At 45.4% G+C, this 22,070-nt stretch overlaps 2 protein-coding genes across 8 annotated transcripts in view; one reads left to right on the top strand and one right to left on the bottom strand.

Moving 5' to 3' along the window:
• The window catches only part of RPS24 (ribosomal protein S24), a 700,934-nt gene extending 690,437 nt beyond the window's left edge, over nt 1–10,497 (bottom strand). For 4 of the 6 annotated variants that reach the window (XR_012326569.1, XM_073793404.1, XM_073793402.1 and 1 more), the window contains exons 1-4: nt 10,479–10,497; nt 8,892–8,957; nt 8,593–8,802; nt 6,909–7,019 (exon numbers count right to left, since the gene is read on the bottom strand). Coding sequence is in view for 5 of the 6 variants with exons in the window: in XM_073793404.1 (XP_073649505.1) it covers nt 6,909–7,019; nt 8,593–8,802; nt 8,892–8,957; nt 10,479–10,481 (390 nt within the window). In the remaining variant the exon portion in view is untranslated. Of the gene's footprint in view, nt 1–4,050; nt 4,138–4,499; nt 4,522–6,245; nt 6,264–6,908; nt 7,020–8,592; nt 8,803–8,891; nt 8,958–10,478 lie in introns of those variants that run through there. The other 2 variants (XM_033841550.2, XM_004327728.3) reach the window with 2 other exon arrangements.
• A 1,805-nt stretch (nt 10,498–12,302) lies between these two features.
• Nucleotides 12,303–22,070, top strand: part of POLR3A (RNA polymerase III subunit A) — a 54,630-nt gene continuing 44,862 nt past the window's right edge. For both annotated transcript variants that reach the window (XR_012326572.1, XM_019935973.3), the window contains exons 1-6: nt 12,303–12,501; nt 15,420–15,555; nt 15,823–15,960; nt 16,499–16,670; nt 16,804–16,958; nt 21,614–21,853. Coding sequence is in view for 1 of the 2 variants with exons in the window: in XM_019935973.3 (XP_019791532.1) it covers nt 12,458–12,501; nt 15,420–15,555; nt 15,823–15,960; nt 16,499–16,670; nt 16,804–16,958; nt 21,614–21,853 (885 nt within the window). In the remaining variant the exon portion in view is untranslated. The remainder of the gene's footprint in view (nt 12,502–15,419; nt 15,556–15,822; nt 15,961–16,498; nt 16,671–16,803; nt 16,959–21,613; nt 21,854–22,070) is intronic.

Raw genomic sequence — 22,070 nt, forward strand, 5'->3', positions numbered from 1 at the left:
TGTATATGGAATCTTAAAGAAAAGAAAAAAAGGTTCTGAAGAACCTAGGGGCAGGAAAGGAATAAAGACACAGAGAATGGACTTGAGGACACAGGGAGGGGGAAGGGTAAGCTGGGACGAAGTGAGAGAGTGGCATGGACATATATACACTACCAAATGTAAAATCGATAGCTAGTGAGAAGCAGCTGTATCACACAGGGAGATCACCTCGGTGCTTTGCGACCACCTGGGGGTGGGATAGGGAGGGTGGAAGGGAGACACGAGAGGGAGGGGATATGGGGATATATGTATACATATAGCTGATTCACTTTGTTATACAGCAGAAACTAACACACCATTGTAAAGCAATTATACTCCAATAAAGATGTTAAAAAATCAATCAATCAATCAATCGTCACACCTCTGTGCTCTTGCAGCCAACCTGAAGTCTATTTTTGAAATAGAATTTCTCTTACCACAAATGCTTTGGGCAACACTCTGCTGGAAGCCACCAGTCACCACAGCGCCTTGCACCTCACTGAGGATGACAAAGCCTACCTGCACTCTGCTCCCACACTCTCCCACCTCATCTCCACTCTTCCCCTGCAGGATGACTGGTGCATCTCCATGTGATCCTTCTCTACTTTCATAGCCCCAGTGAGACACCTGCTCCCGTGTGCCCAGATCAGATCACATTTTACCCCAGTTAGTGTTACTCTTGGAAGACTTTCTCACCTCTGGATTCCCACCACCTAACTTAACATAATTACAGTCTGCTGCTTCATGGTAAGGAGCAGAAACCAGGCCATGAGACCCCAGACAAGGTGCTTAAGCCCCTCTGAGCACTGGGGGCAGGGACAGCTTCTTCACCCATCTCCCAAGCTACCAGAACAGGGACTAGTGCGCACAGCAGGTTCAGTAAATGGGGAATTCAGATGGTCATCTATGACTTGGTTCAGTAACACTACTGGCAACAGGCACCCTAACTTAGACAAATACAGTACATAGTAGGTATAGTCTTGCACACCATTATACACCCTGTGGAAGAAAGTTGCTCAATTAACATTTAACAATGGGTAAATGCACAACAAAGACTGCAGTCAGACAACTGCATTCTAATCCCACCCCACTACTTAGTTGCTTAACTGCTCTAAACCCTCTCCAACATGGGTCCAATGAGACCTGCCTCTTAGGATTATTGTACAGATTAAAGGAAGTAATTGTTTATACAGTAACTGCCTCAGCTACAAGAGTATGGTGTATTTGTCAAGATGCTACCTTTAAGGAGAGCCCAGAATAATCAAATTGCCATTCAACCTCTTCTTTGGAGGGAAGAGAACAGAGCAGTTAAACGCTGGCTACCTGGGCACATGCAGCTACAAGTGGAACAAAGGGGTGCAGTTCTAAACTTCTCGCCAGACTCTTCCTTGCTACCCTCATGAAGCAACAGCCTCTCACAAGTGCCAAGTTGAGGGAAGGGATGTGCCCTCCCTGACTGTTGATGAGTAAAGTCAACTTTGCATTTCCACGGAGGCTCTTTCAAAGCCTGTTGACAGCAGTATGGTCTGGTTAATGTCAGGGCCGACAAAGTGCTGAATCTCCAATCCTAGAGTTCCACAGCACAACTGTGCACAACTGAACGCTAGTCCTTGCTTCCCGTCACACAGTTGCTCAGCACTTCAGTTTCCAAACTATTCTCACAGATGCTTTATCATCTGAGACTCAAAATAGCCTTGCGTCAGGTCAGCAGAGAAAGTACCCTTGGGGGCCCCAATTTAAAGAGAAGTTAACCCAATCAGGGGACCACGCAACTTGCCCAGACACCCAGCTGGACTAGATGGAAGTTAAGCGGCATGCAGAGGGGACACAAGACCAGAGGGCAGGTGGACAAGGGTGCAGGCTAGCTTGCAGGAGCAGAGGCCACGGGGGATGACAGAACAAACACCTACCCTGAGGCACACAGCCCACCCTCTAACCTTGCCAACTGTCACCATGCAGGAAGGTGGGCCTGCTGTTGAGTCTTCTGATAACTCAAGATGCTAGGAATCTGGATCTTCATGTACGGTTTGTCCTATTTTGAAATGCTTTGCTTGTCCAACAAAGCTTACTGACAAGACTGCCAGTTCGTGACGTTTGTAATATCCTAGCCCAGGCAGTTCCCCTAGAAAAACAGGCTCAACCAGAGTTAATCACGATTCCCTTCAAAGAGACTACTGGCTGAATGACTGCAAACTTTGCCCTCCCCGAGCATATCCCAATGGAAAAGCTTATGGACCTTGTGACTTGGTTGCCAAACTTCACCTCATCAGGCTCCCTGCAGCTGTGCCCCGTCTTCACACCAACACCTAGTACCTCACTCTGAAAACCACCTCCTACCCTTCTGTTCTTGCTCCATTGCTTCTTTTAGCCCTGCTCCTGAACTTTGTGACCACAGGCCCCTGGGGTCACCCCCCACCCCCGCCCACCATTGCTCAGCTTCATCTCCTGTCCTGTCCTGAGCCATCCCAAATACAACCTCTCCCAGCATCTTCTGCTTCTTGCCCCTACATGCTGCTCACCAGCCTATCTCTGCACCTGCACAGCCTAGATCAGTCCTGGGGAACTGCATCTCCACCAGGCATGGATGATCTCTGGCCTCCACACACTGCTCATTTAAAAATGCCACTCGCCTCAAATCCCTTGGGGATTCCACACCACCCATTAGCCATTTTGGCGGAAACAGAAGCGTGCAGACCTAAATCCCCCACTCCTCCAAACTCTTCCTATACAAGTAGACCATCTAATCTTATTTCCTGGTCCTATTAAGGGAGCACAAAGCAGATTCCCTAGCAAGGGAACCCACAAGGCCATGGTTTCCACAAACCCAAGTATGCAGCCTCAGCAGAGCCACAAACAGAACTACACCCACCCCGCCCTCTGCACCCTGGGCCAGCAGGTTCAGGCCCCTCACTTACCTGGTCACATCCCTGCCCTCCCAGGCTATAGCTCCTTCTTCAAGTCAAGGCCTCTCACCATGCTCTCTGCAAAATATCCAACCACTCCTTTCTGCAACCCTCACATGCCTTCTGCTATCATGATTCTTGCTTTTTCCTGGTTCCCCTTTCAACCCAACCAGCTAAGCAGTCCTCTACTGTTTCCTGAGTTTTCTCTGAAGCTTTCCATCCACTGACACAGTTCTTAATAGCATTTATAAGCCTGACTCCTACAGGACCCACTTAAGATAGAAACCAATCACACACCAACCTCAGGGAAGAATGACATCCAAAACCCATGAACCATTAATGCCTCTTCTGTCCCCTCCCAAACACCCAAGCTCTCCTACTCATGTTTCTTATCCTCTCAAATGGCACCCCAACCCCCCAGCAACCTTCAAACAACCCCCTCCTCAAATCCCCCAACCCCACACAACTGACCAATAACCCACATTTCAGGTTCTCAACCTTGACGCCTAAAAAAGCCAGTGTGAGAATAAGCATCTGGCAAAGAAAAAGTAGCACTAGATAACCCTCAATGCTTCATAAAACCCATGCACAATCAGATTTACCAAGCAATTACACATTACACACAAATATTCACCACTCTAGAGCCTTTTTCAAATTCCCCACCCACAATAAACCACTCATTTATCACATAAGCACAAGCCCGCAAAAGACAAATAACAATTTTGACAGACGCTGTTTACTTCAGGATAAATGATGAGAATGTAATCTAGTAACTTAATTTCTATCAAGGCCAGCAAATTTTTTTTCCGTAACAAAGACTAAGTGGGGTTCTAGTAAAACCAAAAAGGAATTCAGGTTTCAAGAGTCTCTTTCAGAGACAGACCAACTATAATACCAAGTATTAACATGAGCACACCAGACTGGCCCTGCATGCTCCCACGCTGCCAATACTCTACACCCTGACATCTTTGTGCCATTAAAGGGAAGGACAAACACCACCCCAACATAGCAAGTTTTCACTGAATGCTTAATGGAACATGTGAACTTGGGCAGCACTCTAAATCTGTTAAACAGCAAACCAATTTTACAGCACTCCCAGTAAACTTCAAATATATTCCAAACAACCAGATATGTAAAAAGTCTTAGTTTATTAACTCTCTCATGAAAAATCTGCACAATCACCACAGACACAGTCACTGCAGAGTCTTTATTCCTTCTGTGAATTAAAGAAAAAGAAAAATTTAGTTAGCAACTGCCTTTAAAAATTAAAGTTCAAAGTCTTCAACAAACCCCAAAATTAATGACACTCATGCAGAATGAACATTAGTAACCTAGACCATATTAAGTTTGTGTGATCTTAAAACAATGTAAGCATCAAGATATAAAACTCACAAACATTCAAGTTAGGGATGAGACAAAAAACAAGTTTTGACAACAAAACCTTGTCACTGCTAGTTTTTAAGGGGCACAACTCTTGAGAGCATTTGTAAATATACTTCTAAATCATTTCACATGCTCTATTTTTAATGACTGTCAACCAAGGAGTCTAGCAATCTAAACGAAAAGCTTGAATTATACCTGTTGTCCAATCTCCAGCTCACTGAATCAGTGGCAGGGAAGGGGGAAAGGAGGGAAGAGGGAAAAGAAACATTTCATTAATAGTCCCTTTTCAAACTCCTAAATAATCTGCATGCAATCAGATACCTTAATGACTATTTTGTTCTTTGCAATTGTATAAAGAGCACTCCCTAGACACACTCACTGATTTTATTCCACCCAATTTTGAGAACAGCCTGCCTGATTACTATGGTTCGTAGGCTGCCACTGCCTACTTACACATGAAGGCGCCTCTGCTTTGCTCAGCAACACCGTGCTGGGCACGCTAGCACCATCAACAGACCTGAGAATCATCGCAGACTGAAGTCTAATTTAACCACAACGGGAGAGCTCTAAATGATCAAGCAAGTCTTTTAAAACCTGTCTCAGTTCAGTACTTTAAAAGCCACCATTCACAATCAACACAAGTAGTGTGAATTAGTATTTAAAAAGGCAGAACTCAGCTGATGTAAAAAAAATTCAATTGCTCTTCAAACATGAGACTACTCCGTAATTTAAAACAACTCTATTATACCCGAAAGGTGCAACTCCAACATCTGGATTCCAACATCTAAGTTCAAGGGACATTACTATGCCTTTTTTTATTTGAGCCAAAGAATACACGTGCTCATTTATGCATTCCTGCACTAGTGCAACCTGAAGCAAGGAATAGTGATAGCTCAGGTCCCCACAGGGCTAAACTCTGCACGTCACCGCTGAGCACTAACACACGTAACTCAAAGGCTGAATGAAGAAAACAATGTGTAAAAAAGTTCTTCAGATCTAGATCAGAACACAAATATTGACTGTTTTTCAACTTCTGGAACTTCTGTCAACAAGTATACTAAGCCTCACAGAGGGAGCAGTTATTCTAACTAAGCAGCAAGCAGTTCCTCTGGCAGTCCATTACAACGCCATGGCACCCGGAAGTCAACGGGATTACAGCCCAGAGCAGGCACACCAGGTTTACGGCCTGTTCTGGCGGGGAGTCACGGCGAGAGGAAGCATGTCGGTGAGAGGAAGCATGTCGAGCGGTGACCACCACTGTTTCAAAACCTTACTAGTCCCAACCCACTCTCAGCCCACTTTACATGTTACTGCTTTAGGCTGCTCAGATGTGCGAAAGTATTTTAAGTACCTGTGGGAAAAGCGTATTTATCAAAGGCTTTGATGTGAATATTCAATTATCTTGGAAATTTTCCAATAAAAAAAGGTCATGGAAAGCTGGAGATCAACTAATAAAAAGCAATGGGACAGTAAAGGAGACAGTAAAAGGCAGCTTTCGGTGTGTGCTCCTGGGACAGAGGCTTTGCCAGATTTTCCGGACCAGTTTATCACCAAAGCTGCCAGAGAATCAACCAATCTCCAGAGTCCCCAAGGGAAAGACTGCTCATGACTGGATGAGTGAATCCTTCCCAAGCCCTGTGTTAAGTAAAGCCATTTCCTGGGTAGGTGGTACTCTGGAACACAGCATTTCCCAAGTGCCAGTTAAAAGCGGCTACCTTCCTCCACTGGGGCACTTCACAACTTAACATGCATTTTTGAGTTTCCAAAATAAACGTCATTTAAAGTTTTTCTCCTTTGCCCATAATATACTACTTTAAACCGTAGCAGTGGTGTTATAATAGACTATACTACAAAACTCTCTTCCGAAAGCCAACATGCAAAGCATCAAAGCAAACTTAGTGAAGGTGATGCATCCCCACACCGTGCTCACAATCTCAGTACCTGCTAGACACTTCATTTCTGATGAACAAGAATTCCAAGAAAGTAGAGGAAAAAGGCAAAAAAAAAAAAAAAAAGTTCACAGAACACTTGATTATTTGTTAATTTAACAACCCAACACCTTAATTCCATTCAACTACTTACAATTAGCTAGCAAAGCTGGTAAAAAGCTCATCATTAAAATCACTTAAGTCCTGACTAACTGGAGAGGAAAGCAATGAAGAACTGTGCTACCTCTCCAGCATGCCAGGAAAACATGGGCCACATTGATTCAGCTGCTTCTTCAATCAGTTGTCAATTTTAAGAAAATAAGTCTTGGGAAACTAGATCTGCTCCCCCTTTAACAATCTTTGTAATTAGCAGTAAAATGAAAACTTTCCTGATAGGACTTGCCAGGCACCCACCAGGATCACTCTACCGATCACTGAACCGATGTGGCCCCATGTTGTGCTAATCTGTGAGCTAACAAGGGGTGGGCAAAGCTACTCTACTGAGGTGTTAAGATACTACATTACGTGGCTTCTCAAAACAGGTTACCTTCTGTAATCCAGAAGAAGTCGGAAAAGAAGAAACATTAAGAAAGGTTATTAAGAAAACAAAACCCCACCTTTCTACAAACTAAAAACCTGGAATTGACATTTCTGTATTTCCCTTGATAAACTATACCTTTTTGCCAGCACCAACATTGGCCTTTGCAGTCCCCCTGACTTTCTTCATTCTGTTCTTGCGTTCCTTTCGCTGTTTTCTCGAGGTCTTTTTCTTCTCGTACAGGCCATGCTGAAAAAGAAAGGAATATATATACGTATACACATAGGTGACTTGCAAACATCAACATCGTTACATACTAATCCGGTAGGGAAAGTGACCAGGCTGGAGCTCAAGAAATACAGCTTCAGAAGTCAACACTCTTCAAGTACATTTAACAATACTTGTTTGTGCTAGAACAGAAACGGTCATTAAATTGAGATAGCACGAACAGAAAACAGCACAGAAGTGTGCACTCAACGCTCCGTGCATGCTGTTATGGTTCGGAGCCTACAGTTCGCTAGGTCTCCACATTTTCAGGGTCTCTTCCATTTCAACTCCGTTTCCTACTCATAGCTGACAGAGGAATCTTTCCCAAGAACTCTACACCCCCCACGGAGACAGCATCCAGCTACTCATCTTCACTCTGCATTCACATCTTCTGCATTTGCTTCACTCTCACATCTTCTGCATTTGCTCTTCCTACTGCCTACAGGAATGCTCCCCTATCTTTACAAGGAACTCGGCTTCACTTCACCTCAGCCAGGTCTCCCAGACCACCCAATTAAAAGAGTGCAGGGCTTCCCTGGTGGCGCAGTGTTTGAGAGTCCGCCTGCCGATGCAGGGGACACAGGCTCATGCCCCGGTCTGGGAAGCTCCCACATGCCGCGGAGCGGCTGGGCCCATGAGCCATGGCCGCTGAGCCTGCATGTCCGGAGCCTGTGCTCCACAACAGGAGAGGCCACAACGGTGAGAGGCCCGTGTACCGCAAAAAAAAAAAAAAAAAAGAGTGCAGCATCTATCTACCACATACCTATTCAATGGAAAGATTTTACCTAATAGCAAGGAGGAAAAAAAGTTAAAAGGGGGCAGACACAAGAACTATTTCAAAGTAACAATTCATTTGCTCATTCACAATTTAGTATATAAGCTAGGGAGTTTGCCCAGTCTACTGCTGTACAGTTGAGCCCTGAACAACTGCACAAATATGGGTGCCAACCCTCAACACAGTTGAATATCTGATTATACCTTACAACTGGCCCTCCACATCCACACTTCCCTTCGCATCTGTGCAGTCAACCAACCTCGGATCGCCGTAATACAGATTTTACTACTGAAAAAAATCTGCGCGTAAGTGGACCTTCATAATTCTAACCCGTGTTGTTCAACGGTTAACTGTAGGTCATTGTGTAGTGCTTGGTACTCAGGAAGTGATCCAAAAGCTTTCATGGTTCCTGGCAACCTGTGAAGTTAAGCCCAAACTCAGATGCTTGGGAATAAAGATTTCACTTAATTTGGTGCCAACCTACCTGTCTAAACTCATCCCCCTACCTACTTCCAGTTCCTACCTCTAGGAGCACTGCTTTACCTGCTCTTCTAGACCCAGCTCAAATGTCACCTCCTCAAATCCTGCAGACCCCATTCTGAACTCCTGTTCAGAACTATCTGTGCATTTTATCAAAGAACCTTTTCTCTCAACCCCTTAAGAGTTCTTTAGTATGTTGTCCCCCTGCAGACTGCTTGCTTTTGCTCACTCCACTGCACGCACAACACAATGTTACTGAAAAAATGTCTTTAGCAGCTGTTGAACAGATAGGACACCTACTCTTGCAAGCCTGTGTTTGGGCTCATTCTTCTTTGCGTAATCCAAGGAATCGTAAATCATGCCAAAGCCAGTTGTCTTGCCACCACCAAAATGGGTTCGGAATCCGAACACAAAGATGACATCTGGTGTGGTCTTGTACATTTTGGCTAGTTTTTCCCGAATTTCTGTTTTAGGTACTGTTGCCTTCCCAGGATGAAGGACATCGATGACCTAAAAAGATTACCAAGTTTAGTGTTTATTATAATGAAATACATCTTCGAAACTGAATAACAACCAACTTTTGACGTACCCTTCCTTACCATTTGTTTCCGCTGAAGTAGTCGGTTGGTCATGAACTTCCTTGTGCGGATAGTTACCGTGTCGTTCTGAAAACATAACAACGCTCATTAATAAAACCATTCAACCTTTTCTTGACCCGCTGTGATTTTCCAAGAGCTAGAATTGCAATGTCCAAATCAGTAGACCCTGTGGCTATCCATCTGTGGATAATTAATTAAAAATAAACAACATTTAAAACGCAATTCCTCAGCTGCAGGAACCACATTTCAAATATTCAGGAGTCACATGGGTTAGTGGCAAAAAAGCTTCAATAAAAGAAAAAAATGCACAAATTCCCATCTCCTCCTAACCCACTTAGCACAGTGCCTAACTCACAGGTCACCCCATCACAAAAACAGCATCACGAAAACACTCAACAGCCACATTCTGAATCTATCAAGATTTTAAGTCTGGAAACGCCTTACTTCACTTCATTACAGAAATTACTCTGCAGCAAGGTTTCTCAAACCTCTGGTATTTTGGTCCAGAGGGGGGGACTGTCCAGTGCATTTTAGACCGTGGAGCAGCATCTTTGACCTCTAACCACTTGATGCCAGTAGCACCTGCGCTTCCCAGTTGTGACCAAGAATGTATTCAGATTTTGTCAACTGTCCCCTCAGAGGCAAAAAATCACCCCCAGTTAAAGCCTACTTCTCTGGAGTAAAGCTGTAACTCTATAAATGTTATCGTCACGGCACCCTGTTTATTGCATCCTGCACAGATGCGACAAGCATTGCACCACCTCCTTGTAAACTACCCTTCTTGAATGACCAACGCTACACCCCACAAAAAAAACTGTACCCCCTTCTGAATGGCCCCGTTGCTCTTTTACACTATGAGTGACTACCAAGGAATGTGGGCATTCAGCGTGCTTACACTAAAATAATTCACCAAAAAGAAGAGCTCTCATAGTAGATTGACTAATTTTCGACTGCAGTCTGAAAAACCATACCACACTAAGTTCACTTCAACAATATTCGATTCTTGAAAGTAAGGGTCAAGGGAAAAACAGCTCGCAGATAGAGTGGGGTTAAAAACAGGTGAACCTTCTAACGAGCTAATCATGACATGGCAAGCCTTAAAGTGGCTCCTCTTCCCGGGGCCTGTTTCCCCCCTGTGAAACAAGAGAATCCATTCGGCTGACAATATTCTAGCTTACACGTGGGAACGGTTTCAGTCGTCGCAACACGCCCGGGCGCTGCCGACACCCTCTTCTCCTCCTGGGCTGCCTTCACCGGCGAACCGCCTACCCCAAATTAAGCGTTCAAGTGCGATGTGTCTCTCCTCACCCTACCCCACCCCACCCACTAGACTCCACGAAACCGACAAACGCAGCAGCCGCTCCCGCAGTCCCCATTCCGAGGACTCCGAAGCCCGGCATGTCTGGGTCGACAGCGCAGCCCGGACTCCCCGCCGGCGGCTCCCCGGCCCTCGGCAACCGGCCTCCGTCAGACACGGCCAGGGAAGAGCAATCGGGCTTCGGGCGGCCGTAGTGCTAACAGCGGGACCAGGGGACGGAGGATGGCCCAGATATGCGTTGGATGATCCCTGGATCCGCAAAGACTCACCATAATGGCGGCTGATCGTCAAGCAGCCAGGAAGGAAAAGAGGACTATCTTCCGCCGGCCAATCATATCAACGCTCACGGAAGGACCCCGGGAGACGCCGGCGTGGGGGCGTGGCCAGACCACGAGGCCGACCGCGCTAATGCCTGATTGAAAGTGTATAAGATCTGCTTTCTTCGCTCTTTCGCCACACCCCCGGAACGTGAACGGCCAATCCGGAGGGGGAACAGTTTGGGCCGACCAGGTTTACGCAAGCACGTGTTCCACTTCAATTCGTTATCTTGAACTGTCTCTACTTAAAATTCCGGTAAACCGGATTAAAGTTAATTCCCCTCCAACCGCGTTAGAGGTTGGTAAAGCTCGAAGGCATCCTTGGAGGTCCTCTCGACCAGCCTCCTCATTTTACTGCTAGGGAAACTGCAGAAACCGGACTCAAACTTTTATTTCAAGTACGCAAAACTGACCGTTTTAATTTATTGCTATTTAATTAATTTATTTTTTCTGAGCTTAGAGAATCTGATTTTCTAATTAAAAATAAAAAATTCTTTAATTTGTCTTTTTCTGAAAAATCTTAATCCCCACAAAAGTGAGCTTTTAATAAGTATCTGCTTGATAGAGAAATTTGTTAGTTTACAGTGAGACATACGTGTAACAATAAAGAACATAAGCATGCAGGTTCAGAGACCTACAAATCAGGTTGCAGGCTTTTGAGAGCGCTGCTATGTGTCTGTTACTTTCTGAGTACTTTTACCCTTATTTTGCCATTTAACCTTCCCACCAACTCTAAGAATTAGGGTACATATTACTTATCCCTTTTATAGATGGGAAAACTATGACAGCACGAGGTTAAGGAACTTTCCCAAGGTCGCTCAACTTTTAAGCAGTAGTGCCTAAACACCCATGGATACTGTGGTTCCAGAATCTTTGTTTTTAACTTCTAGATAATGAAAATCACTCACCAAATCTTCAAAGATATATTAACTGCTGAAATAGGAAAATCTGGTTTGCTTTGCTTTCTGTCTGTGACATGTTTTACTAGTGGGTATCCATAAAGTTTGAAGACAGCATCCCTTAAAATTCAAAAGTGTTGAACCACTTTATTGGTTTCTGTTTAGAGTTTCTCACAAATAGTAAAGAAGTAAGTTTCAGGTTCTGTAGCCCTGAGTCCTATGGTGGAATGGTTTTCTCTCTAGTATCATGCGCTAAGATGTCACACTAGGATCACCTCCCACAGGGTGTGAGGTGTGAGATAAGAAATTTATTTCCTCAGTACATGAATAATCGCTTCCTATTCTCCCTTCATCTTGTTTCCCTAGCTCAGCATGGCTCACTTTTCACACTAAACCCACAGATTTTCATCTTCTGTTTTTGTAATCAATAATATAAGTTTAATTCTTCTTCTTTTTCAAAATAACTTTGTGAACTGGAGGTGTATGCATGGCCGTGTTTTCTGCCCTGTTTACTTCCTTTCTAGATAATCTAGATGAAGTCCTCTGTTCCTTAGGCAGGTTCATTTTAGCCTCCACCTTTCCTTAAATAATTAGAGGCTCTTAATTAAGATGGTATTGATGTTGATAAGACGATTTTCCATTGTATGCAATTTTTGGCTCTCTGGTTTTCTAAAAGTTTTGAGGCAGGGGGGTTGTAGTTTCTTTGCAGGTGTCAGATGACAAGAAGAAATGGACCGGAAACCGGACCTTGAAAATACCATGAAGGTTTCGGTACAGTTTCAAGGAGGTGCCGCCAGATGGCAGTGTAGAGAGAAGGCGAAAAGCGGCGTGTTCGGAGCCTCTCTTAACAGACAGAAGCGCCGGCGAGTAGCGGAAGTGGAGGCGGGCACGTGGGGCGAGCTACGGTGGCCGAAAAAATGCCGGGGATGTGTTAGCAACCAGTCAAGAATTAGTCCCGGGCGGGTGCTGTGAGCATCGTATTTCTAATCTAGCTCAGCGAGTCTCGAGGAGGGAGCCCCGGCAGCCGTCACCATGGTGAAGGAGCAGTTCCGGGAGACGGATGTGGCCAAGAAAATGTAAGATGGAGCAAAACTCCCCGAAGAGCAGAGAAATTAGGGGCAGAGGGGTCCGAGGTCAGGGAAGGGTCAGAGGTGAGGTCGGTTGGAAGGGAAGGGCCAGGAATCAGTGGGAGGTGCGGGCACAGTTCAGGAGTATCAGGTTAGATTAATGGATATTGATCGGGCAGAGGGCTTTCACGACCTGGGGAACCCAGGCCAGGGGTGGTTCCTTGGGCGGAGAAGGGGGGATGTGGTGGGAACCTGGGGGATGTGGTGGGAACTTTGGCGATCCGTGCACCATGGGCCGAAGCTCGAGTTCTCCTGAGGTGAGACGATGACCCCTTTCAGCGAATCTTTGGTCATTGCAATGAATGGGAGCGACCTGGGGCGGGGACTCATTTTGCTGCAGAGCACATGACACGGAGGTAGTATTTGCTGACCAAAAGAATGGAGTTGCCAGCTAGAAAGCTGTATCACAGGCAGATGGATAGCAGTCTCAGAAATGAGGCTGTTATTCTGGACCTTCTTCAGAGCTAATTTAGTAGGCCACAACCTCTCCTTAGACCTTCCAGTAGAGAAACACATCAATCATTCTTGTAGTAGATGCTTAGTGAGGAAGGTACTGTGTTCTGGCCCCGATGATAGACATGAAGATATGACATGAGTAAGACCTTACTGCCTAGTCTAGCTGGAGAAGGTAGACAAGTCAACGTTGGATAGGACAAGTGCGAGGACAAGGGTAGGCATAGGGGGTTCTGACAGCACAGGTGGGCAAGGGGTTCAGGCAGAACAGCCTTCTTCCAGGAGCCTACAGGAGGGAGAAAGTATAGTGATGAGAAGGAAGTAGATTGGAAGCTTTGTTTCAGAGCCATCTTGCAGGCAGTGAGGAATCTTTTTTTTTCTTTAATTGAAGTGTAGTTGATTTACAATGTTGTGTTAGTTTCAGGTGTACAGTACAGTGATTCAATTATATATATATATTCTCTTTTAGATTCTTTTCCCTTATTGGCTATTACAAAATGTTGAGTATAGTTCCCTGTGCTATACAGTAGGTTCTTGTTGGTTATCTATTTTATATATAGAATGTGTATACTTTAATCTCAAACTCCTAATTTATCTCTTCCTCCCCCCTTTCCCTTTGGGAACCATAAGTTTGTTTTCCATGTCTGTGGGTCTACTTCTGTTTTGTTTTTTAAATATATTTATTTATTTATTTATTTTTGGCTGCATTGGGTCTTTGTTGCTGCACGAGGGCTTTCTCTAGTTGCGTCCACTAGGGGCTACTCTGTTGCGGTGCACGGGCTTCTCATGTTGCAGAGCACGGGCTCAAGGTGCACAAGCTTCAGTAGTTGCTGCACGCGGGCTCAGTAGTTGTGGCTCGTGAGCTCTAGAGCGCAGGCTCAGTTGTTGTGGCTCACGGGCTCTAGGCGCGCGGGCTTCAGTAGTTGGGGCTCGCGGGCTCTGGAGCACAGGCTCAGTAGTTGTGGCGCACGGGCTTAGTTGCTCCGCGGCATGTGGGATCTTCCCGGACCAGGGCTCAAACCTGTGTCCCCTGCATTGGCAGGCGGATTCTTAACCAATGCCCCACCAGGAAAGTCCTATTTCTATTTGGTAAATAAGTTTATTTGTATCTTTTTTTTCCCCCACATATAAGCAGTATCATGTGATATTTGTCTTTCTCTGTCTGGCTTACTTCACTTAGGATAATCTCTAGATCCATCTGTGTTGCTGCAAATGGCATTATTTCTTTCATTTTTATGGCTAGTATTTCACTGTGTGGGTGTGTTTGTAAATATATATATATATGCATATATCTGTATATATCTACAGCACATCTTTATCCTTCATCTGTTGATGGACATTTAGGTTGCATCTATGTCCTGGCTATTGTAAATAGTGCTGCAACGAACATTGGGGTGCATGTAGCTTTTCAAATTATAGTTTTCTCGGGATATATGCCCAGGAGTAGGATGGCAGGATCATATGTAGCTCTATTTTTACTTTTTAAAGGAACCTCCATACTGTTCTCTACAGTGGCTGTACCAATTTACATTCCCACCAACAGTGTAGGAGGGTTCCTTTTTCTCCATACCCTCTGTGGCATTTACTATTTGTAGACTTTTTGATGATGGCCATTCTCTCAGTTTGAGGGGTGTGAAATTGACAGGATTGGTAGGGATGGGTAAGGGAGAAATGAGATTGACACACAGAATTTCTTGGTTGGGCAATCTTACAGCTGGCTCCCTCTTATTCAGAATTCAGCGGAAATGTCAATTTTCCAGACTTTCTGGCCACACGACATGGTCTCCTCAGACTCTCCTCTACCGCTTCACGTCATTTTCCTCCCCTGCATCTATTCACTTTTGTGTATCTATTTGTTTATTCTCTGTCTTGCCCTCCCTGAAATTGAGCCCCATGTTGTCAGGGAATTCCCTGTCTTATCTAATCTGTATCCTCAGCCCCTGAGGATGGTGCCTGGCACATCATACGTAAACCCCCAGTTTTTTTTGGAAAATGAACAAGGAACAGATTTGGGAGAGAAAGTTCCGGGCTTTGTTTTAGATGTGCTGAGTTTGAGGTGCCTGTTAACTGTCCAGAAGAAGTATCTGTATGGTCTCCAGCTGAGTGGAGATAGCTGGCCTGCAGAGAGAGATTAGACAGACACCACTCAGAAAGAATGTGTAGAATGAAAAAAGTTTGAGGGTTGTAACCCTAGGTAGGGAGAGATGCCAATATTCAAGAGAAGGCAGTAGAAGAGACCACAAAAGAAACTTAAGAGGGAACGAGTCAGCAGGATGAAGTGACATTTAATAATGAGAGAGCAGAGCCTATAGGGAGTTGGAAGGGCAAGGTTGCTTATGGTGGGTCATATGCATAAATGCTATTTTTGGTAAGTGGTTTTGATGTAACTGTTCCCCTATCTCTTTCCATCCCAGAAGCCACATCTGTTTTGGAATGAAGTCAGCTGAGGAGATGCGCCAGCAGGCTCACATCCAGGTTGTGAGTAAGAACCTGTATAGCCAGGACAACAACCATGCCCCACTGCTATATGGGGTGCTTGACCACAGGATGGTAAGACCCCTGCCCTTCCTGGTTCCATGTGTTTTCACTTGCTGATGAAACTGGTGACTTACCAAAGAGGAAGAAGCAAGGGCTTCCTTCCACCTCCCCCATTCCCCTGCGCCTCTCAGGGACGCCAGCCTCCTTTGGTCAGGCGGATGTGAATACCCTGCAGTTTCCCAGGTGATTCTGACTCTGAGTCCCCTGGTCACCTGTGAGGACTGGTCCCACTTTCCTGTCCACTGGTCTCCATTGATTATGGTGTGCTTTTATCCACAGGGTACGAGTGAGAAGGACCGTCCTTGTGAAACCTGTGGGAAGAACTTGGCTGACTGTCTGGGCCACTATGGGTACATTGACTTGGAATTGCCATGTTTTCATGTAGGGTACTTCCGAGCAGTCATAGGTATCTTACAGGTAAGCATGTATGTGTTCATCTCCAAGGTATAAACCTGGGAGTTATTGATCTAGGGGCATTAGAGTGAGCTTGGGAATGATGAGTGGTGGGAGATACATGTAGAGAACATTCTTATACTAAAAACAATATTTCATCTTGCAATAAGCTAAATTGCTTAAAAATTCTTTTTCCTTGGTTTTCCTTGAGTAGGTGGTAGATAGGCATTGTAAAAAATATTAGTAATTCAAGCAGTACAGAACAGCACAAAAAAGAAAAAATAGTTGACAAAAATGCCACCAGCTGGCTCTGACTATGGCCAGCATTCTGGTGAACATGGGCTGCCTTTGCGTGTCTTCATGTAGATCTGTACATTGTAGCTAAGTGTCCTGGGCAAGGGGGGGTGGTGGCTTTTTTAAAAAAAGAAGAGACTTAGAAAAAAATCTATTACTGGCCAAAGCTCAGGAGATCGTATCAAAAAAGTTTGTTTTAAAGGAATTGAAAGAAAAGACTCTGTCATCCTCTCTTATCCTTTTACCTGTTTTGTTTCATTTTAAAAAGATGATCTGTAAAACCTGCTGCCACATCATGCTGTCCCAGGAGGAGAAGAAGCAGTTTCTGGATTATCTAAAGAGGCCCGGCCTGACTTACCTCCAGAAGCGAGGGCTGAAGAAGAAAATCTCTGATAAATGCCGGAAGAAGAACACGTGCCATCACTGTGGCGCCTTTAATGGTGAGTGGCTGCACCTCTCATCTTTCGTTGTGGCGGCAGTTTCTGTAACTGCATTTCCTAGACCGCAGCCTCAGGCCAGCCTAACCAAGAACCTGATTTTTCCAACCGTGGTAAAATAAATTAACTCTTACAGGTACTGTAAAGAAATGTGGGTTACTGAAGATAATCCATGAGAAATACAAGACCAACAAGAAAGTGGTGGATCCTATCGTGTCAAATTTCCTTCAGTCCTTCGAAACCGCCATCGAGCATAACAAAGAAGTAGAGCCTCTACTGGGGAGGGCACAGGTGAGCCTGGAACGCAAGCCTGCCCCCCTCTGCATGGAATGTCCTCTCCCTCCCCCTCTGGGTACACAGCTTCCTCCAGAATGAGAGGTCCACTGGAGCTAGATCTCCGGGAGTACTCCACATGACAGGCATCCATCTGGCACTAAGTTCAATGTGCACCAGCCTCGTAACTAACACGTTTTTAATTGTACGGGTAACACGCGTTACATTTTCATTGTAGAAGATTGTAAAATTACAGCTGTGTAGGGCATACACTGAGCGATCCTGTTTCTCACATGCAAAATGACATAGAAGAATTTGTAGGTACTTTACCTGGCACAAACTTCATTAGTAGAATTTTATGAAGTGTCTTGTTCTGAGTTTGATTAGCACTTAAGTCACTTGGTACCTTCTAGAATTGATAGTATACCAAACTAAGAAATTAGTTGAGTGGCTGCTAAGTACCAAACTGTCAGACCTGCGGGGGAGCGTCAGGAACTGCAAGGCAGTGGGTCTGTGCTCAGGGATCCCACGGTTTAGATGTGTCGTAGGTCACTAATCTGTGAAAACATAGCCAATACCATGGGGCACAGTGCCAACTGTCACAGGAATGGCAAGGACAGTGAGTTCAGTGGGAAATCCGGAGGAATATGTCACTTTGGACTTGGTTAGGGGGGACTGTGAAGAAAGGTGTGGTTTGTTCTGGTCCTTAAACTTGAGTAGGGTTTAGAGAGTCAAGGGCAACAAGCTCAGCACATCCAGGTGGCAGCGTTCAGGCTTGTTCTGAAGCTGAGGTTCTGTTTGAAAGTCCTGACGGCGCTACTAAAAACACCTTGCATGTAGTGACTGCTTTTGCCTTCCAGCACTGTTCCAAGTTCTTTCTGTGGATTGCCTTGTATTTAATCCTCGCAGCAACCATGCGGCAGCGTCGCCCAAGATAACAGTGAGCGGTGGAGGGAGAGTCCTAGCCAAGGCCATCGGAGCATAGCCTGTGCTGTAGAAAGGACGAACAGCTGAGTCTGCTTTCCAGAGGGCATCCCACTCTTGGGGGATGTGGAGCCATTGAGATTTTGAGCAGGGAAGGGACGAGAATTAATAACGAAATTTTAGAAGAGCCTGACTGTTCATCAGAAGACACCATTACAAAAATGAAAAAGCAGATCACATAGTGGGAGCAATAGTCACACTTCATCTGTCTGATAAAGGACTCTCATGTCCAGAATATAGGACACAGTTCTTATAGATCAGTAAGGGGGGGAACCCGAATTTTTTAATTTAATTTTATTTATTTATTTTTGGCTGCACCACACGGCATACAGGATCTTAGTTCCCTGACCAGGGATTGAACCCGTTCCTCCTGCAGTGGAAGGGTGGAGTCTTAACCACTGGACCGCCAGGGAAGTCCCAGAAAACCCCGATTTTTGAAAGCAGAAGCAAGACTTCAATTGGCACTTCACAAGAGGTTATATTCAAATGGCCAATCAGTAGATGAAAAGTTCAATGTTGTCACTCATCAGGGAAATACTAATTAAAACTACACACACACAGACCCTCTCAGCAAAATTAAAATGTAAAACAACTGAAAACCGAGTGCTGGCAAGGATCTGAAGCAGCTGGCCCTCCTACATTGATGGTGGCCATGTGAAACGTTTCCACCACTCCAAACAACAGTTTGGCAATTTCTTATAAAATAAGACCCACACTCACCCAGTGATCCAGCAGCTTTACTCTTAGGTGTATACCCAAGAGAGATGAGTACATATGTCCACAGAAATATTTGTACAAGTATGTTCATTACAGCTTTATTAATAAAAGCCAGAATTCGAAACAGCCCAGATGCCTGTCAACAGGAGAATGTAGAAATTGTCACAGATCTACACAATGGGATAGTATCCCGAAATGAAAGGAATGAGCTGACACACACAGCCTGGCTGAATCTCAGGATCCTGCTGAGAGGAAGCAGCTTTATACAAGAGAGTACAAAGCGTATGATTCCATTTAGATCAAGTCTAAGAACAGGCAAGACTGATCTGGGGTAAGGGCTTAGTACTGACTGGGAAAGGGGATATCAGGGTATTTTCTGGAGAGAGGGACATATTCTTTATTTGATTTGAATGGTGGTATATGTGTACCAGTGTATACATGTAAAAATTTATCAATCTCTTTAAGATTTGTGCAATTTTCTGTATTTAAATTATGCCTTGATTTGGGGGGTGGGGATGCAAAAAGCAAACAGATCCTGAACCTGCGTAGTGATAGTGGAGCCAGGGGCAGAGTCATCGTATGCAGTCAGAATGGACAGGAATTGATGACCAGCCACTGTAGCGCTGGGTGTGAGAGGGTGGTCAGAGGCGAGCGGGTGCCCATGCGCAAGCATCTGGAAACATGGAAGTTCTCCTGGAAATGGGGGAGGGCATCAGCAGTGCATTCCAGTGGAGGTGTCTTCAAGGCAGTTAGAACTAAGCTCCTGCAGAGGAAGTGAAAGTGCAGGCTGAGAAAGTGGATCTTGTCCTTCTACTGTCATGAGTGTAGAAGAATTCTACCTTCCAGGCTGATGGCTGTGTAGAAAGCAATCAGAAACCTGGCTGGCAGCCTTGTCAGTGAGCCTGAGGGGTGCCCCAGCTCTCTGGGGTGTGGCCTTACTTGCAGCCTCCCCTGCTGCTCCGAGATCAACCTGCCTGGCATCCACTACCACTTTCTCCTGCCAGCTCTCTGCCTGGACCCCTGCGGCCACTGTCCTCACTTGCTGGGGACCGCTTCTCTGCTCCACACACTCTGCAATAGAATTCTCCACTGGGGCCTGGGAGGCATCTTGTTTGGAAAAGTCTCCAAGTGACTAGGCCTAAATGGCTGGGCCCAGGAGGTGACCCCCTCCCACTTAGGAGTCACTTGTCTCACGCATCTAGATTGCCTCTCAGGGTGTCCCCCACTGCCACCATCTCCCTGTCCGCCCCAGCTCACCTGACCCAGGCGACACCTTAGACGCGGTTTAGGGTGGTGCTTAAGAGCTTTGGCTTTGGGGTCAGACAGACCTGAGATTAGAGCCCAGCTCTGCCGCTTATTTATTCTGTGACCTTAGACATGCGACCCAACCTGGACTTGACAAGAACTCTGGACTCTCTCCCCAGAAGACTAACATATATCCATTCCCAATTTTAATACAAATGCAGGGGGTGGTGGACCTGCAGATAAGAGTCTCTCCATAGATGGCATCATCCCTGCAGACTGAGTGTTAGGCTGCCCTGGCTGATGTCTTTCTAGCCGTGTCATCTCACCACCACCCGAGGCAGCCACGCTGCATTGCTAGAGAACTCAAGCTGTTAGGGTATTGCGCCATGTACAAAGCTGAGCCCTGCTCTACCGTCCAGCAGTCCCTGACTCTGCTTCCTGGCGCGTAACAGTAAGTCAGCCGCCTCTTGCACGTGCCTCTTGGGATGCAGTTGTTCTGTCACTCTCGGGTAGCTGCTCTTGCTGAGAACTGGTTTCCAGGCTCCTGCCAGTCCTCCTGCCTTCCTTGCCCTCCTGGACGGCCTCCAGCTCCATGACGTTCTCATCTAGGACTGACTGTGGTACTGCAGGTGACATCTGGCCTTCATGCCGTTCTAGAATTCTATTAGTTTTATACTTCCTCCCTGATTGCTTCTGGTGGCAGCGAGGTGCCCATCACTGGGAGACAGGGGTGCTGAGGAGGGGCATTCTTCTCTGGACAGGGACCCAGACCGGAAAACCTCTGGAGGGATTCCTAGAAGAACCCAGCGGCACTGCCATCCTCCAGGGCGGGACCACAGAAACTTTTCGTTGGCAGTGTTCTAAGAGCAGTAGCTGGCTGTTCAAACGTTTTTCAAACGTTTCTTTCTTAACTTCTCATTAAGTTATTGCATAGCAAATGCTGCTTATAACATATAGTCTCAGTCAAAACCTTTGATCCCAAGAAAATTTAATAACCAGCAACAACACAATCTGACCATTCTTAGCTTTGATGTTTGAATATCTATGATAATTTACATAGTTCTCATGAGCCTAGCACGTCTATTAAGTGAAGTTAATACAAAGACAATATAAGTTCACTACAGAAGGTTTAAATGTAAAAAAAGAAGCAAAAAGATGATCATTCCACTCATCTAAAGACAGCCCTGTTCACACCTTGGTAAACTCTTCCATTTCCTCTTTTCTGTATAGATGTACATCATAGACATCATAGCTATGTCACATCATAGACATACTTATCTCATTTACCAATATTTTGTGAACACCTTTCATGGCAGTAGCCACATTTCCGTAGCTTCTTTTTTGTTTTTAATAGCTTCATAGTTTTTCATGTATGGATGTACCATGATTTTATTGACTCAGTCATCTGTCAGGCTGTTTCCAGCATTTCACCATTAAGAACAGCTTTAGTGAACATCCTCGTAGCTGAATCTTTCTGTTAATTTCTAAAATCATACCCTTTGGAATAATTACGAGGAGTGGAATTGTTGGCTTAAATTATTGGAATAAAAGGCATGAACATTTTTAGGGCCCTTGCAGCGTAGCATGTTATCAGAAGTCTCTGTCATCACTTGGGCATATTATCATTTAAGTGGCAGATAGGTTAGAGGACATGTAGAAGTAAACCTTTGCCTAAGCTGTGGAAAACTAACATGTATCTCCACTCCTTCCTTCCCTCCTTTCCATAGGAAAACTTGAATCCCTTAGTAGTTCTGAATTTATTTAAACGAATCCCAGCTGAAGATGTCCCTCTACTTCTGATGAATCCAGAAGCTGGAAAGCCCTCCGATTTGATTCTCACACGACTTTTAGTGCCTCCTCTGTGTATTAGACCCTCTGTCGTGAGCGATTTGAAGTCTGGCACCAACGAAGATGATCTGACGATGAAATTGACAGAAATCATTTTCCTAAATGATGTCATTAAAAAGGTCAGTGGGGCTTCCCTGGTGGCGCAGTGGTTGAGAGTCCACCTGCCGATGCAGGGGACTCAGGTTCGTGCCCCGGTCCGGAAGGATCCCACATGCCGCGGAGCGGCTGGGCCCGTGGGCCGTGGCCGCTGGGCCTGCAGGTCCGGAGCCTGTGCTCCGCAATGGGAGAGGCCACAACAGTGAGAGGCCCACATACCGCAAAAAAAAAAAAAAAAAA

This window comes from Tursiops truncatus, chromosome 16 (genome assembly GCF_011762595.2).
Source record: "Tursiops truncatus isolate mTurTru1 chromosome 16, mTurTru1.mat.Y, whole genome shotgun sequence".
NCBI classification, from domain to species: Eukaryota; Metazoa; Chordata; class Mammalia; order Artiodactyla; family Delphinidae; genus Tursiops; species Tursiops truncatus.